At 40.8% G+C, this 20,175-nt stretch overlaps 1 protein-coding gene across 1 annotated transcript in view; it reads left to right on the top strand.

Moving 5' to 3' along the window:
- The first annotated feature begins 10,681 nt into the window (after positions 1 to 10,681).
- The window catches only part of LOC124255365 (elastase-like), a 28,459-nt gene continuing 18,965 nt past the window's right edge, over positions 10,682 to 20,175 (top strand). The window contains exon 1 of the mRNA XM_046689262.1: positions 10,682 to 10,899. Coding sequence (XP_046545218.1) covers positions 10,869 to 10,899 — 31 coding nt within the window. The 5' untranslated portion in view covers positions 10,682 to 10,868. The remainder of the gene's footprint in view (positions 10,900 to 20,175) is intronic.

Genomic DNA, 20,175 nt, shown 5'->3' with positions numbered 1-20,175 from the left:
GTCATTGCATCCCAAATGCTAAATTGATGCTCATGTTGTTGATCCATGGATTGTCCACCCATGAAGATCCGGATTAGGATTGGTCTTCAGCAACCCATGCTTGTCGTAAGAAGTAACGGGATCGGGTTGTCAGACTCGCTGGCTTTGTTGACACGTCATATGTCATCGCATCCCCATTGCATAGATCGATGCTCATGCTGTTGATCCCTGGATTGTCTGGTCCAGATTCGATTATTATAGGCTGCCACGATATAGCTGGAATATTGCTGACTGCAGCGTCAAACCATAACCAACCAACGTTTCCCCACGCAGATATTTACGGGATGTATCAAGGGTGCGGAGATGAACCTTGAACAATGAACAAGCAAACAATCTTTCTGCAAGACCACTGATTAGGTTCATAAATATATGCACATTTCCCCACTAATAGGTTGGTGGCAGGCTAATGGACTCCATCATCTTAGTGCACATGTTAAGAGCTATAAGCATTCACACAGACATGTTTACAAGACTCCAGAAATATTTTACATCAGATGCAGGGATCATTAAATGATGCTAATAGATGGGAGTCTAGTATCTGAGCGGCATGATTTGAGTGAGTGACTGGTTTTACATGATACTTTTTGCAATATATTACAAGGGACAAGCAATATACAACAGGGGACAAGCAATATGCTACAGGGGACAAGCAATATACAACAGGGGACAAGCAATATACAACAGGGGACAAGCAATATACGACAGGGGACAAGCAATATACTGCAGGGGACAAGCAATATACTACAGGGGACAAGCAATATACTACAGGGGACAAGCAATATACGACGGGACAAGCAATATACAACAGGGACAAGCAATATACGACGGGACAAGCAATATGCTACAGGGGACAAGCAATATACTACAGGGGACAAGCAATATACTACAGGGGACAAGCAATATACTACAGGGGACAAGCAATATGCTACAGGGGACAAGCAATATACGCAGGGGACAAGCAATACACAGGGGACAAGCAATATACGACAGGGGACAAACAATATACAACAGCAATAACAGGACTATGCTACAGGGGACAAACAATATACTACAGGGGACAAGCAATATACGACAGGGGACAAGCAATATACGACAGGGGACAAGCAATATACAACAGGAGACAAGCAATATACGACAGGGGACAAGCAATATACGACAGGGGACAAGCAATATGCTACAGGGGACAAGCAATATGCTACAGGGGACAAACAATATACGACAGGGGACAAGCAATACTACAGGGGACAAGCAATATACACAGGGGCACAACGACAATATGCTACAGGGGACAAGCAATATACTACAGGGGACAAGCAATATACAACAGGGACAAGCAATATACGACAGGGGACAAGCAATATGCTACAGGGGGCAAGCAATATGCTACAGGGGACAAACAATATACGACAGGGGACAAGCAATATACGACAGGGGACATCAGAAATGGCCTTCACGCGTAGCCATGTAATGAATCGTAACGGCCTTCCGCATGAACGAACACTAAACAGCTAGGTTACACCACAGCAGGTGTTGTTAGAATTTGGGATCTATTTGAGTGTGTCATGGACTTTTATCCTCTGCATTCTTGTGTGGTCCAGATTATTACCATGTCTACGTGAACTAAATAGATTGTCACTCAGCTTTGTAATTACCCATTCGTTCTGCTAAGAAAAATGATCAATGGAGACAATCCATAGATGCAGCGAAGTGGGCGAGTCGTTCAACTGAGCTGTTTACGGTGAGCGAGTGGGTGAGTGAGTATGGATTTACGCAGGTTCGCAATAATCCCTCAGTATCACGGCGGGGGCACCAGAAATGGGCTTCACGCATTGTACCCATGTGGTTAATCGAACCCGGGTCTTCGGCGTGACGAGAGAACGCTTTAGCCACAAGGCTACCCCACCGCCGGTCTTTACAGCATATGGGTTGCAACATTGGGCATCAGTTGAATGTTAGAGGATGACTTTACGCAGATCTATACAACTTCTATGAAACCCAGTCCATGGATATAACGCTAACAAACCAAAGGTAATAATCTATGTAGCATTTCAACAATGAGCGGATCCTGGTATTGGGAAAGGACGCAACTCTATGCACCAAAGACATGATCAACCGTGACCCTATACCATCCTCTGTAAGACGTCAGCCATAGATATGTATATTCACCTGCCCTACCACTGAGATGCACTTTGTGTTACGACAGTAACTGATAAAAATCTATTATATGAACCCTTCCTCGTTGCTAATGGTTGTCAAACGATTCTGATATTGCTTTGATGTAAATCACCTGTACGAAGATAGAGTAGAACAGTAACGTAATTAGACCAATTTACGTCACTAAGAAGATTGGCACTTCCTGCAACCTCTTGCAGATCCTCTTCACCTCAAGTGTGTGCGTGTAAAGTTTTCAGTATGTACCGATGATAACATGGAAACCAGTTATTGTGACATGTCTTTGGCTGTCTGTTTTTGAAACTATTGTTGTTTAAAGTAATATACATGTACGTGTCTTCAGTTACCATGACAACCTGCATCACTTCGGGCTTTCCTCCCGCATTAGGACACGTGCACTGATCTGACTTCAATATTGTTGAAAGTGGTTTGTAAAAGAAGAGCATAAACCGCACTTCGCATTCACTTCGCGATCTTCGAGCTACGCTGATGACAACTCCCATATGAAAAACAGACTTGAGGAATTCTTAGCGCTAAGACTACCCCAAGCGTATGTTTGGTATGGGAGTTGAGATCAGCGTAGCTCGAAGATCTTCAGGTAGTTTTGGCGCTATGAACCCGTGAAGATCCGGGTTAGAATTGCTCTTCAGTAACACATGATTGTCGTAAAAGGCGATCGGATGGTCAGGCTCGCTGGCTTGGTTGACACATGTCATCGGTTCCCAATTGCGCAGATCGATACTGCTATTGATCACTGGTTTGTCTGGTCCAGACTCGATTATTTACAGACCACCACCATATAGCTGGGATAGCGGCGTGAACCAACCAACAAACAAACAAACCCAAGTAACCATCAGCAGTGTCTCGTATGAGTGCTGCGATACACAACCAACCAACCAACTTAGCGCTAAGGTCGCTTTGTGCAAATGGACCCTGGTCAGGGGAACTTGGATTGTTCTGAAACAATAATAACAGGAAAATACTGTACACGTTTGTGATTATTTTATTGCAGTGCCAGACGATACATGAATATCTAGACCATCCTGATAAAACTTCTACGATCATTACGCTTCAATCAGACCGCCGCCATATAGCTGGAATATTGCTGAGTGCGGCGTTAAACAACAAACCTACCAACCAACGTTTCAATCATTACACGCTACAAACTGGCATCGTGCTCACTCATGCTGTCTACAGGAGAAAGTGGTAGATACCCTCTCTATATAACCGCTTATAAAACTGACTGACTGAGTTTGGTTTTACGCCGCTTTTAGCAATATTCCACCAACATCACGGCGGGGGACACCAGAAATGGGCTTCACACATTGTGCCCATGTGGGGATTCGAACCCGGGTCGAGCCAACGCTTTAACCATTAGGCTACCCAACCGCCCCCGCTTATAAAAATTGTATAAACTATTGGTTAAAATTACTTAATATGCCAGATTACCGATTTCCCCAAAACTATGATATGTTGTTGCAATCTTCAGGTAAGGGAAAATGAAACTGGAGGAATAAGATCCCTTTTGTATATATATGGTTTTGGATATATTTTAGAAAGACAAAAAGTAACTTGTGCTGAAGTTTTTCTTTCAGAGTTTGTTTTCTGTTTGAAATGTTCATATGAACAAGAATGGTGTACATGTTTGGTTAATAGTTCTAACTTTAACTCGCTTTGCAAACAACTTTTTGAATCAGAATTATTATCTTTCACTAATTACAGTCCATAAATTTCGAATGGTACTTGCACACTTTCGTTGTAGCATACATGTATTTAGCCATTGAGGAAGGTAGATATCTCAATGTACCAAGGAATGAAAAAGTCTGTAACTGTGGCTATATTGTGGAATATCATTTCTTATTGATCTGTACAGTTTTCGATAATCTACGTCAACGATACATTGCCAAGAAATATTACGAATATCCTAGTGTGACAAAATTTAGTATACTCATATATTGTAATAAACATCTGTTGTTCGAAATTTAGCCTGTTTCATTTACCATGCCTCGCAGCTACGACACGCTATAGCACCAAGTGAACTACCTTATGTACATCTCTGTAAAACCTATACCTGTTCACTTATGTGTAATGGACCAAGCAACGCTGACCCTCATCTGTACTGAGAAAACAAGAAACCAACTCTACACCAGTGTGTTGTATGGGGTCAATGGAACCTCACAAACCCAGTCAAGTGTCATTTAGCCTGTAATGACAGGCTACTGCAGTGTCAATAGGACCACAAACCTAGGTTTGGTACTACTGATTTGTGACAGCAAATATAATTGCAGGCAATTTGTATTTTTCGAGGAACGAACCCGGGCACGCTGATTACATTCAATACTTCATTGTGTTGTTTGTGAAAGCTCTAGTTTATCCCCAGTGTGATGAGGCTAATCGTTTAGAACAAAATGAACTGGGGTCCATTTTACTTTGGCTATATTTCAGCTGCTTCGGGTTCATGTCTAACAATGAAAGGGCTGTTTGTATCTAATGCCTAGTTGAACATTATTACATTGAAATCATGGATGCCGTGACGGCACAGCGCTTTACGGGGCATCAAGCATGATCAGTCGACAATATTTGTTTAAGCCAGGACAAATCATGGCGATTGGAAAGGAAATACAGTGTAACAATTTCTGCTGAATCTAAGGGTCCATAGGTCGTCTCGTCAGGTAAATCCATCTTGGATTCGTCATGTTTGTTCTTGATATACACCAGATAATGCTGAAATTGTCAAAGTTGAACTATGCCAATGTGCGCCCGGGAAAAATATAATTCCAGAATGTCTCACAGAATCAAGAACACCGGGTGTCCACAGTGAATGTTGGGTATGGATATAGCCAACCTGGAGCATTTTCCTGACGAGGAAATTTCCTTACATTAATTGTCGTCTTATCCAGATAAGTCTTTTGTGAGCAGTTCAAAATTTTGATGTCGGATACAAACCGAAACATGAGTCTCGATAACCTAATTAGACAATGACCTACTTTTCAGCCGATCCGAATTTTCTCGTGTGAAAGCGAACATAGACATCACAAACAATTATGGTTACACTGAATTCCAATTTCCTGTTTCATAAGAAAATGGTATTTACAAGTTACTTTTAATTTTAAACTTTAATAACATCGTATTTCTATATTTTATGGGGAGGTGTAGACAGCATGACCGAAACTAAAACGTCACAGATTTGATGAGGTCGTAAAATGTAGTTCTATAACGCACAATGTGGTTGATATAATATCAAGTCCGTACCAGACCGCCAAACGTTTCTAGCGGGAGAGCCTCGTTTTAAGATTTCCACGATTTTCCAGGTTTCCGTTTGTCATAGCACGCTGCACGACGTGTTTGCAAGGATTAGAATGAGTGTAGTGTTGCAATATACAAGTGCTTAGACTTATCAAATAATACTGATTAATAATTATGTATCCAGGTTGAATGAATTGGTCTCAAAATTCTGGACTGGTTATTGTACTAAGTTGCGCAATAGGACGGGACAACAGGAAACGAGACTGATGTGTTATCAATGTTTTGACTTGAAACAATACATTTCCTTGGTTTATGACATTCGCCCACTTCCACTCAAAACGTCCATCGTACTAATATAGACAGGTCATTGAGCCAAAGTGTAAACGTGTTAATTACTAACGTGACATTTCAGAAATGTTGTACCAACAACAGATTCAGATTGTAATTGCATCGTATTTACCTCCGATGATGAAAGAGAAATAGAGCGGTTAGATATGATATTTATTGCCTTGTACTGTATCGAAATAACCTGAAATAAGCTCATACGATGGAATTTTGATTCCTGTGCCGCAATCTTGATTCTTCTACGATTGTTGTTGTGTGTTGTTGCATAACGCCGCATGTAGCAATATTCGAGCGTTATGACGGCGGTCTGTAAACATATCACGGTGCCTTGTGAATTATCATCTGAAGTGATTGACTCAATCAGCAAATCAGATACAGTGTCGTGGGAGTCTGATTACCTGATCCATTTAGTCGGCTAGTTCGACATACGCTGATGGAACGTATATTGGCACACGGGCTGGTTCTTGTGTAACTACCCATGAAGATCCGTGCTAGAATTGATCTTCAGTAACCCATGCTTGTCGTAAGAGGCGACTAACGGGATCGGGTGGTCAGGCTTGCTGACTTGGTTAACACATGTCATCGGTTCCCAATTGTGTAGATCGATGCTCATGCTGTTGATCACTGGATTATCTTGTCCAGATTCGATTATTTACAGGTCGCCGCCATATAGCTGGGATGTTGTTGAGTGCGGCGTTAAACAACAAACCAATCTGCATAACTACACGTATGTCTTGTCAAATGTTTATGTCGTGTAAACAGAGGCACGGATATCTATGAAATTCAACCAGATCTGACGGACGCACAAGTCATCTCAATTCTACGATGGTACCAAATCCTCCAGGAAGTAGTTCAAAATGGTGAGATAAAATATGTGAACTATCAAATCTAATTTTAGTTACCTTTTTGACAATCTGGCGCTCATAGATAAAGGGAATATACTCGAAAGACACTACAGCAATTTTGATGGTAGTATTAACAATTTTGAAAAGTTTGTTTTCAATCTAAAATGACGTCGATATATTTGTAATGGTCCATTCTTTCACTTTATGCATTATCAAATATATAAGGCAGTGTAGAGGTTCCTTATTTATTTCCGAAAATCAACAACCATTTCCTTAGTTTTCTTCACATTCAGAAAAAGAAATTTTTCTTTACACCAAGATAGAAATGTTTCAAGGCCTTGACGATTATTATGTTCAGAATCGGATATTAGGCCAGTAACAGCGGCGTCATTTCACAGTAAACACGTAATGTAATGACAAGTAACAGTCTTTGGTATACAACATGTAGGGTAAGGGTGAAAGAACACTGCCCTGTGGAGCTCCAGTAGAGGTTGAGAGAAAACAAGATTAATAGCCACTGACACTGACATACTGAGTTCTGTGTACCATGAATTCTTTAACCAATCCAGGGGCGGATACAGCTTTTTGAGAAAGGGGGGTGCACACTATTGAGAAAGGGGGGACACTTCATTTTCACGAGCGTTTCAATGGTCATTTTCAGGACAAAAGAGGGGGTGCACACACCTGCACCCCACCTCTGGATCCGCCTATGCCATCTGACATGGACATGGAGAAAGATATAAAATCAAATGTATGGGCGTGTTTTAATCTGGATAGTGAAAAGAATACAAACCCAAATGCCGTATGTGCGGTATATCACTGCGTTATGCAGGGAGTACAACCAGTACGATGAAAAAGTATTTGTCAAGTAATCATCCAACTACTGATTCTGACCAATAGGAAATGTAAGTCACATGACAATATGATGTCGGAATGAAGTAAGTGTTAACTTGAATAATCGGAACACATGTAATACCTTAAACTGTATTACTAATTACTATATGTGTATTACTAAGTTACCAACTTTAAATATTGATCAAGCAATCATCGACTGTGTAATGTCGTGCCAGTAACGCTATCGCTTGCTTGAAAGGTATGAATTTCGGGTACTCGGTCCGAGTCGAGTCTGATCCCTCGAGTACTCGGGTCCAAGAAAATGGACTCGTTGAGCCCTAGACTACCAAAGGAACACGGAAATCCATTTTCGTATGCGCTGAAACACATTTTTCAGACAAGGAAACAGCTGGGAAACTCTCAATATTTGCAAAACCGAAAAACAAACAAAATGGAAACTAAGAATTACTACATTGAAATGTTGAAAAATCAAATGAGAATCCCCAAAACAATGAAAGAATGTAGAGAAAACTATAAAAATCACGAATATATTACACCACGTTTTCCGTAAATATTGTATATTTTAGACCATAATTTTTTTCTGTGATACTCATTCGACTTTTAGATGTTTTTTCAATGGACGGTTTTCTGTTTCATGTTTGGTGTTTCCTTGAAATCGGTTTTAATCGTTGACTTTAAGATTATATATTTTTGTAGTATATGTTAAATGATTTACTGAAGCAAAGTCTAAGCAGGTGTTGACTTCAGAAAGAAACCATAAACTACACTGCCTTATCTCAAAATTCAAATTTGACAGTTAATTTGACATTAAAATAGTTCAAAGAGCAACCGCATCATCCCACGGGTTAGCCCAATAAAGAGAAAGGACTCAGAAATCAACAGGTGAAGATCCTGCTTAAAATTGATCTTTAGCTACCAATGCTTGTCGTAAGAGGCGACTAACGCAATCGGCTGGTCATGCTCGCTGACTTGGATGGCACGTGTCATCGTATACCAACTGCGTAGACCGATGCTCATGATGGTGATCACTGGATTGTCTGGTCCAGTCTCGATTATTTACAGACCGCCGCCATAAAGCTGGAATATTGCTGAGTGCGGCGTAAACCAACAATCCAACAAACAAACCCAAGTAACCATCAGCAGTGTCTCGTATGACCTTCTCTTTCTCGGCTGACTTTCGATGACAATATCCTAACATCCGTTCTCGTTGGTAGCGTCAGGCCAACGACGTTTACACAACGGCCACTCCGCTCCATACAGGGGCGTCCACTGTGTAACACAACCCTGTGACTCAACATAACTGATCTGAAGCGATTATTGTTAGTTTTTTCACAGCCGAGTCCTGTATTACAGTGAATTCTCTTTGGTAAGTGTAACGAGATCTATACAATGACGTATTTTACACTAATTTCTCCGTTCAAGTATACGACCGAGAGTTCAAATATCTTCTGGATTTAACAGCCAGTGCACCCGCATAGCGTTTAAGGCAGGACGACCCGACCTGGATATAAGTTGTCCATCCTCGATGAGGGCCACATGTTTTATGGTTCAAGCCCTTAGCGAATGTAATGCATCATGCTGAAATAACTTTTAATGTGTTCAGTAAGTATGTATTTAAATATAAAAAAAGAGAATTATACGGGGCATGACGGTGAGAAATTTAGGTATGAATGCATTGCTAATCTGAGGATGAATGATGATGTCAAGGTTACCTACTATCTTTTCCTAGAAAAAACAACATATTTTTATCTCGCTCTGTATTTGTAGCGTGAGAGATCTGCAGTAAACCAGGCCCCGGGGTTGTAAACGTTTCTCAGTTCGGTTCAACGCCCGAAATTGTTTTCGTGATCTACTCTAAACTCAGACTAAAAAATGGAGTTATAAATAACTTGAGATCGTTTTCGTGGTCAAGAACGCTTTGAAAACACTTAAACACCGTGTTTTAAGCAGTGTGTCATCACGGGACATTTCCATGGAAGGAAAGTATATCTACATGTACCTCCAGACACAGGATTCGAAACCGGTTATATTTCTTGCGGCGCACCAGTTTGAAGCTGGTCGATAGGTCTGTGGGTGTTGAAATTTACCTGTAGCTTTGTATAAGGTGTCAATGTTTATCTATCATGCAATTTTAACTAGACAGTAAGTTACTTTTGATAATCTGCTTTGTGCCTGGGTGAATAAATAATTGTAACTGAAAGTGTAATAAGACTCTAACATATGTTATATCTGGGATTACACTTTCTTAGTAAAGTACAGATTCTAGTACTTTGAGTCCCATCCGGGATTCGAACCCACACCCTCAGAGTCAGGCACCTAATCGCCAGCACATAAAGTCACCCTCCTAACCCGCTCAGCCAACGCGACTTCCACAAAAATGGAAGTCGGATAACTGGCAGTCTAGACTGCGGACTTTTTGTACGTTAATGTAATGACTGTCCCGTGTAATTCGAATGAAAGCAGAGTATATATACTGTTCCTATATACCTTTGAATAAATGTATTTCTTGTTAAAAATCCCGCACATTCCGAGCAATGATGACGTGAGCGAGTAAGGTTTTACGGTTTTTAGTCCTTTTGTCAGTGGTATTGTTTTACCCACGTGTCTCGTGGGGCTGTCGGGTAACCTAGTGGTCAATGCGTTCGCTCGTCACGCAGGAGACCTGGGTTCGATTCCCAACATGGGTACAATGTGTTAAGCCCATTTCTGGTGCTACTGGAAAAGCGGCGTAAATCTACTGATATAAACACACCATAAAAAGGTAATTCACGATTTGTTTTATAATGTATTTTATAAAGCGAATGAAGGCGAATGGCCCCTTGATATGGCACTAACAAAAGTGTGATTACACAAACACTAACTCGTGAAGATCTGGGTTAGAATTGTTTTTCAGTAACCCATGCTTGTCGTAAGAGGCGACTAACGGGATCGGGTGGACAGCTTCGCTGACTTGGGAGACACCTGTCATTATATCCCAGTTGCATAGATCGATGATCGTGCTGTTGATCACTGGATTATCTGGTCCAGACTCGATTATTTACAGGCCGCCGCCATATAGCTGATATAAAACGTGCTGCGTAAAACTTACTCACTCACTCACTTGATACACAGGTGAGCTACAGGCTCCGACACCTTCCTTCAACACGAGACTCTCTCGTTCACGAACAGAACATTACAGAGCCTTGCAGTGACAGCCCAGACAGCTCGCCATCCGTCGGCGTGGTCGCATCCCGACGTACAGGAGGATTTCGGAGGGAGAACCGTTATGAAACAGCTGAACATTAACTTGTCGGAAGTAGATACATTGACATGAGTTAAACGGGCTAGCCTGGAGCTGTGTAGTGCACCCTCGGAGGACTCCCCGAGATGAGGACTGTACTATGGATGTATGTTGTAGGTAAGACTAAACTTTCATTTATTTGATTCATTTTTTTCCCATTGCGGTTAAGTTTGTTAGTATTGGTTATTATATCATCCCAGCATCGTTGGCCGTTTCATGTGGGGAACATTTGCTATGTCTTTCGGATTATGTTAATTCAGAAATAAGACATGTTTTCTATATTTGATGTTAGCCGGGATACAAGGGTCCAAAGAATGAAGGCCATTTCTGGCGATGGTGCCGAAATATTACTAAAAGCGGCGTAAAACCATTCTCACTCATTCTGAAATATCTTTAATATTAAATAGTTATTATTTTTTAATATATAGCATGTTTACTCACGACAACAATGGACAGCATGCGTTATACGTACTTTCAACGAAAGACGAGGTAGGACAATGCTTCTATTGTCCCCACTGTAAATGTCAAATGATAACGTTTCGAAAATATCGTCACAATGTTATGTTATTAATCAGGAACGTTATAATGGTTGACATCTAACCATTTTCGTCCAGCATAAAAAACGTGGCCTTTTTTACTGGCCAAACATGGCCAAACTGAGCGAAGAGGTGGGTTTTCAAACTTTGAATGAAAAGCTTATAGTCAGCAAATTTGCGACCCAACATGACTTGTGTTCTAAAGACTACATCTCCTGAGATATTATCAGCTCGGGACAAAGACTCACTCAAATCCAAGAATTTAAAAAGGAATCCTTAACGATTTTAAAATAAACCCTGTAGCATTACATATATAGTAAGCCTTAGTATAAGACCCCTAAACTAAAATGTTGAATTCTCGAAATCTATTTTTCAAATCAGATACCTTGGTTAATGCTTGTTAGGGGCCGATTATACGCCATTCTAGAAACTTGGATTTGTAACGAAAAAGTTACATTGTCCCAGAAAGTGCTTGACAAAAATAGTTAGTTTTGAACAGTTTTGACAGCCCCAAAAAGTACAAATACATCGCCTTGTTGTATGAAGTTCGACGTGTATTTGGATAGCTGACATTCCTACAGCTGAATTAAGTTATCATCGTTGACATTTTCACCCAAAATCAGTTAAAAAGAGAGAAGGGCATCTATATGTCACGATGCTTGACACTGTACGCCATTAGGCCCAGGGTCTAGAAACACGAGACAAATGAATTCGCTGATCGTGCACATCTAAGGATGTCCGGTTGATGAAGTTCCTTAAAGCAATTGTATTATCTGTACAGTATCACTAGTATTGGGTTCGATTCCCCACATGGGTACACTGTGTGAAGCCGATTTCTGGCGTCCATTGCCGGGATATTGCTGGTATATTGCTTAAAGCGGCGTTAAACAAAACTCACTCACTCACTAGTATTGGCGAAATGGATAGAGGCATTTCTGTCCTAACGAAGTAGTTGCTGTATTGTCAGTAAAATGCTGGTATACTTCACTAGCGAACTAGACACTGTCAAACTAACACTACTACACTAGATACTGTTGTACTGGCACTACCAGACTAGATATTGTCATGATTGTATCTGCCAAATAACTGACTGACTGAGTTTTGTTTTACGCCGCTTTTAGCAATATTCCAGCAATATCACGGCGGGGCACACCAGAAATGGGTTTCACTCATTGTACCCATGTGGGGATTCGAACCCGGGTCTTCGGCGTGACGAGTCAACGCTTTAACCACTAGACTACCCCATCGCCCCATCTGCCAAATAAACAGCAGTGAGTGAAGGAACAGTATTCCAGTGGTTGTCTGCTTAATGTGGGAGGACAGCCCGAAGTGATGAAGGTCTCGTGCGTTTAACACTTTGGTGCAACCCACAAGCTCGGTTATGGTGCTGAAAAAACTAGAAACATAAACCGGACGAACAGGGAATTGTACCCATAATCAGAGGTTCCTGGCGTGCCCAAGGGACGCAACTCTGCATAGCGAATTGCGGTGACTAACTGTTATTAACGAAAGAGCCGACCACTCGATACTTCATAGGCTAGAACACATGTGCCCTGTTTATTCAAATAATGCAAGAATGCCTCACATTGCGGTCAGTAATCAAACACACGCGACGGAAACCGTAACACTGCTTCGAAAATGGGAAACACAATGAAGTAGTCACTACATTCGGAACACACCAGGGACGAGGAAACAATATCCCGAATATTGAACTATTTATATTTTATTAAACATGCAAAGACGGTTTCAAGCTACACGCAAACTATCTATTTGCATTCTGGTTGTATCTCATTGGTTTCCCCCAAACCGTCATCAGCCAACTGATTTGCCTACCAGTATTGCAGATCAGGCAGATCTCATCGGTGGCATGTTTAGATGTATACATAACGATAGGCTCTATACAAGCCAATTATTATTATTATTATTATTATTATAAAGATCCACCGATTAAAGCCTGTAAGAGGGGTGACATCAACTTTACAACAATCAACCACGTGTACTACTATCCGTTATGTCAAACACTACATCAGCATCTCCAGTCCATGGTGTCTACATTTCATAACTTTTGAGGTAAAATAGAGTATGTTCTTTCTACGGTGACTTCAAACAGATTCGACTCTTGCTGAAATGGTGTTTGGTCAAGGTTACAACATTCAAAGCTTCAGTAAAGCTTTTATAATTTTATGGAGGACACGAGGACGGCATTTTCAAATAAAAATCATGTCCGATGCAATTCCTCATTTTGACTTATAACACGTGTTCCCGTGTTTTTAGGTGAACGTGGCACGTGGTATTGCACGTGTTTGTGGCATGTTGCACCGATGGTGCAGGATGCACATGATACCTTCAGTTATTCATGAACACGTGCCCATGATTTAGTCGGAATTGTACAGTCACCGTTGCTTCCACCAGAGATTTCGTTAGAGAGTGGAAATGGATCAAGTTGTCGCTTTTATTTACAAGCCAGTGCTTTTTCCACTTAACGTGGTTTGACGGCAAACTAAGATCGGGCGTTACACATGAAATATCACCTCATCTTGCATCCCGCTAGGTTCTGTGAGTGTTTCTACGTGAAATGTCATGACATTTCCAATTTCTTGGTCCTTGAAATAACTGGAACCACACATTGCATCTGACATGTCTAGGACATGTCGATAACCTGCGTTTTAAGAAATACGCTGGTCTGAAAACGAATGATATGCTTAACATGCCTCGACTCAGTAGGGTACGTTTCTACCAAAATCAATGTTGCTTTGATTCCGTTTTAGGTATTCCCAGTAGATGTTTACAGCTGGATAACCGCGAATAGCTGCAAAATTGCTGACGCGGCATAAAGTAACATTTACTCACTCATTTTACTCGTACACTGAGAAGCTGAACATCCTGTAAGATAAATGTTTAGATGTATATACAAACATCTTAGTCCGCCTCAATTATAGTTGGGAATATAAGCAATCGAGTCTTTAAAAGTTGACAAAATCCGATCTGATTTAGATATTGCCGCCCATTACTCAGCGAAATGTTATATGCTGTAAACTGGGGTTGCGCCTATTAAAGCCTTTTACGTTTTGTTGTGCATGTCGCCCATCTTGACCTTTGACATTCACGCTGTGGTTTCTCTTCTAATGATGGTAAACATTTGAAGCTGAGACTGTTTTCAGTATCCATTTATCAGAGTGTAAATGTGAGTAAAGACAGTTAGGAGTGGTAGTAGGAAGGCATTATAATCATTTTGGTTTTTTTAAACATTTAAAACATTTATTTTTAATATTTCTATGATAAAGAATAGCAACAAAAACCTTTTCCAGTTATAAGAAAAGTATACGAAGAATTTCACCAAACGTAGAATGCATGACCTGAATTACAATGGACATTATATAACCTGAGTGAGTGAGTGAGTGAGTTTGGTTTTACGTCGCTTTTAGCAATATTCCAGCAACATCACGGCGGGGGACACCAGAAATGGGCTTCACACATTGTACCCGTGGGGAATCGAACCCGGGTCTTCGGCGTGACGAGCCAACGCTTTACCCACTAGACTACCCCACCACCCCTATATAACCTGAAGTATTTCGGAGTAGCGTAATACCTGACCATAATATTTCGGGTTGAGTATGCTCCATATACATTCACATTGGATACGTAGCCTCCTGAGGGCGGTGGGGGTGGCCCAATGGTTAAAGCGTTCGCTTTAGACCCGGGTTCGATTCTTCACATGGGAACAATGTGTAAAGTCCATTTCTGGTGTCCCCCGCCGTGATATTGGTGGAATATTGCTAAAACCTAACCTTACACACGCTCTCACAGCCTCCTGAGTACATTTTATATCTTCCCCTTTCCACATGACCCTGGTCTCATCGGTTTGAAGACGCCCTCTAAACTTCACAAGATATTCCCACTAGACACATGATGCACTGTAACACTGGGCGTCACGAAGAGTTCTATCCTTACATGGATAAACGTAGGCACAAATAGATTACGAAGCGTGTGCCATTACATGTATGGCGTCATTAAGCTAACAGATAATAATCAGGTTTAAGCAGTACATTTTATTCATACATCAGCGTGCTCCTTTTGGAAGATATTTTTCCAAATCCCCCATTTTGCTTTTATACGGACTCACCAGTATTTGAGACCCTATGCAATTACAGCAAGTCGCCACCAGCTATAGTAACTATCGGGTATATCTGTGTCTGTGTGTACAAAGAACCGTCTTATCTCCACACACAGTAGATCCAGGATGCGAAGTATCCGGGTCTTGGTTCGTGTACACAGTCACCTGCTTCAGATCTCTCTTCACCCGCGTAGTGTCATGTTGTATCTTGACCCGTGAAGATATGGGTTAGAATTGATCTTCAGTAACCCATGCTTTTCGTAAGAGGCGACTAAAGGGATCAGGTGGTCAGGCTCGCTGACCTGTTTGAAACATGTCATCGTATCCCAATTGTGCAGACCGATGCTCATGCTGTTGACCACTGGATTTTCTGGTTATTTACAGACCGCCGCTGGAATATTGCTGAGTGCGGCGTAAAACTAAACTCACTCACTCACTCATACTCACTCATGTTGTATCTTTAAATGGATTTCGCAAACTGAGCAATTTCTTGGTGTTTGAAATAAATCATTTGAATGAGCATAAAGTTGTTGTTTTTCAAATAGTTTTCTTATGAATACAGTATCTGTTTTTAATTAATACGATGGTACACATTTCATAATATTTGCAAATTGTATTATGATGAAACTTTTGTTTTGCTTTATTTAAAATAGGAAGGCATCCGCAGGTATAGCACTATTAACTACCTTGCATAGGAACTTTTGAATATAGCAGAGACGCTTCTTCAGATAGGAACTCATATGCACAGTGTAAGCAAAAATGCTACCTTACTTATAAGACATCTCTGCCGATGGAACATCCATACAGTATGGCAGTAAATGCTTCCCAATACATGGAACATCCATACAGTATAGCAGTCAGTAAATGCTTCCCAACTCATGGAACATCCATACAGTATAGCAGTCAGTTAATGCTTCCCAACACATGGAACATCCATACAGTATAGCAGTCAGTAAATGCTTCCCAACACATGGAACATCCATACAGTATAGCAGTCAGTAAATGCTTCCCAACACATGGAACATCCATACAGTATAGCAGTCAGTAAATGCTTCCCAACTCATGGAACATCCATACAGTATAGCAGTCAGTAAATGCTTCCCAACACATGGAACATCCATACAGTATAGCAGTCAGTAAATGCTTTCTAGCACATGGAACACCCATACAGTATAGCAGTCAGTAAATGCTTTCTAGCACATGGAACATCCATACAGTATAGCAGTCAGTAAATGCTTCCCAACACATGGAACATCCATACAGTATAGCAGTCAGTAAATGCTTCCCAACACATGGAACATCCATACAGTATAGCAGTCAGTAAATGCTTCCCAACACATGGAACATCCATACAGTATAGCAGTCAGTAAATGCTTCCCAACACATGGAACATCCATACAGTATAGCAGTCAGTTAATGCTTCCCAACACATGGAACATCCATACAGTATAGCAGTCAGTAAATGCTTCCCAACACATGGAACATCCATACAGTATAGCAGTCAGTAAATGCTTCCCAACACATGGAACATCCATACAGTATAGCAGTCAGTTAATGCTTCCCAACACATGGAACATCCATACAGTATAGCAGTCAGTAAGTGCTTTCTAGCACATGGAACATACAGGTGCTCCTAGTTCCATACGCTCTATGTAGCTTTAAATGAAAAGATATTGCTAATGTCTTGTTTCCTGTTTTACAAACTTTTTAAACAAGTAGCGTGTCTCATCATGTCTGATCTCATGAAGGCCCAAAGAAACACCTATTAAAACTCCCCGGCTCTTCGTTACTGCCGATTAAATAGGAACGTAAGCATGAGATTACAAAAATAACGTGTTCTACTTTTTGCTGCTTTCTAGGATGAACATTACAACTCCCTGACACAGATACGGGCGAATTCGGACGGTTTCTTCAGTAGACTTAATCTCTACGACTGTCGCAATTTAAAACCTTTCACACAAATGAACTGCAGTCGTAACTCTCAAGTTGTCCTGTCTCCTGGGCCATGTTCTTGTAATGTGCCGTTTCAAAAGGGCTGTTTCAGGCTCCTCGGGGCAATAGCCTGTGCGCGGAGCTCTTTATATGATCGCAGGAATAACCACATAACGGCGAAGGTGCCACGCGCAGGGTAAGTGCAGTCAGAAGAACCTGGAGAATGGGAATTAAAATTGTCCGAATAGGAAATATTGAGTCGAGAACAACTGTTCCGGTTAAACTGATTCACTAATCATATATGAATCGCAAATTCAGTTCTGATTGACATGCCACAGAGAAGCTGGAAATGCTCACGTGTGGTATCATTACTTCTTGGTAGCAGGGGCGGGCTCGATTCCCCACATGGGTGCAATGTGTGAAGCCCATTCCTGGTGTCCCCCACCGTGATATTGCTGGAATATTGTTAAAAGCGACGTAAAACCGTACACACTCACTCCTCTCGGACACATGATTGTGATATGGTCGTTTCCATATATAATGGAATTTGCTTTTAATACAAATTTCTTATGATAATTGAAATACTTCTGTTTCTTTTATTTATCATTTAAATATTGCGACGGAAGTAAGTTGGTTTTGCCTTCGAAAGTGTTGCATTTTCAGCCATTGACATATATGCTATTTCAGTTGTATATATACCTAAACATCCACAAAATCCTATTCATACTTTGAAATATTGTTGGATAACATAAAATATAGGATTGTCATCAGGCCATCGTGACGTTCTTGTCCGAGAACACTGTTGCTTGTATCATGAATGAAGAATACACTATGTTCACGACAGACCCTGGAGCCAATAATGTATGTAATAAAGGTGTGGGCAAATCATTTCGTTTCTTTACAACCCTCTGTCTCAAGAGTACTGAAGTCCATACAACTTCCCTTTTATTTGTGTAGATAGCTGCTTGATACGATCAGTTCTAGAACAACAAGGGAAGGTAAATATGTCCACAAAATATATATTTAATGCAGTTCAAATGTAAACAATACAACTATTGAATTTTGATTTTTAATTCATTGGAACAAAATGTATTAAACTCTTTTAGATGTGGTCATTTCCTTATTTTCCAAATTTAAATCGGCTTTAGCTATATACCTTTACATAAACAGAAGTACACATGGCTGTATAGATTTGCCTTTGCATTTATGATCACCGTTGCATATTTATTTCTGAAAGCGTTTTATATTAGCTTTATGTTAAAACATACTAGTAGATGTCAAGTCTGAATCCTTATGGAGATCATGAACCGAGGCTAATGCAGTCATCCGTGGCATCATCCTGAATCTACACAAACGAGACGTCGTGGGTATAGGGAACACCACCAATATACTTCACACAGTATATAAGTATAGTAAATCACTTGTCTTTGGCGCGACTAACACCCGCTTCAACATTAAAGGGGTAGTGGGTAGCCTTGTGGTTAAAGCGTTCGCTCGTCACGCCGATAGCCCGGGTTCGATTGCTCACATGGGTACAACTTTTGAAGCCCATTTCAGGTGTCCCCCGACGTGATATTGCTGGAATATTGCTGGAATGTTGCTAAAATCGGTGTAAAACTAAACTCACTCACTCACTAAACATTTAAGCTACCTAACCGCCCTAACACTGTTGGAAACCTCTTGCGTATCACATCCAGGACATCTCAAGCCATCACGATCACTTCTTTCGCTGTAGGTTTGTTGGCATTATACAAACTACTAATGTAAGACGCCAAATGAGGATCATTAAAAGAAAACTCAACCTTCACACAAAAAGTCGGAGTAGATTTCCTTCTCAGAATATATTGCATCCCTGTTGACATACATGACGGTGATCCTATTTGGCCTATTCAACCGCTTCCATCTCTTTCGTCAATAAAATTACCTGAAATGGGTAATATGGAGAAAAATATCCTATAAAATGAAAACGAGGCCCTAAAATACTTCATAGTATCAGTACTAGCATTGAGGCGTACAATTAGCTTTCTGCGTAAGGCATTAAGCACATATTACGCTGATATTATTGCCCGTTACGAAACAGCCACCCATTCGCTTACATAACCTAAGTGGAAATTTTGAAATAAAAGAGGAAACTAATAAGATCCAGGAAAAGGTAACACAGTTGTGCAATCATAGTAAACAGTTAACCCCCTAATAGCTTTGCTATGAACGTTGTGACATAATTAATGTCGCGTTACGCTTGTCATTACGCTTAAAGATACGTCAGCGGACTGCGTATACACCTGTTTGTACTTTCAAAATTAAAATGTTTTTGAACCATTAACTAACGGCGACATAACTAGTTCCAAAACGTTTTTGGTGCTTCAAACTTGCTATAAAGCAGGAAACAGACTTCAAGAGGCATGTTTTCCCCAACTCGTTAAAATTGCCATGGTCCCTTCTGAGATGAAAAGATGTCTAATCTTATATTTCGACCGAGGACTCTTCAAAACTTTGTACGGCGTTAACTGACCTAGGGTCGTGTGGCTCCCTGGTAATTCTGGTTTGAGTCCAATGTTATGACACTGGATTAATCTGTTCCATATCACTACTTTTGATTTTCATCAAAGTGATGAACTTAGACCTTGCATTAGTTTCTGCTTTCCTCCAACATTTAGCTGACATGACTGAAATACTTCCCAACTCACTCACACGTCCGGCTAACCCGTGAAGATCCAGGTTAGAATTGGTCTTCAGCAACCCATGCTTGTCATGAGAGGTGACTAACGGGATCGGGTGGTCAGGCTCGCTGACTTGGTTGACATGTCATTG

This window comes from Haliotis rubra, unplaced genomic scaffold (genome assembly GCF_003918875.1).
Source record: "Haliotis rubra isolate DU_JTF1 unplaced genomic scaffold, ASM391887v1 Scf6, whole genome shotgun sequence".
Taxonomy (NCBI): Eukaryota; Metazoa; Mollusca; class Gastropoda; order Lepetellida; family Haliotidae; genus Haliotis; species Haliotis rubra.
The sequence above is the reverse complement of the archived record's forward strand: the minus strand, read 5'-3'. Positions and strand labels throughout refer to the sequence as shown.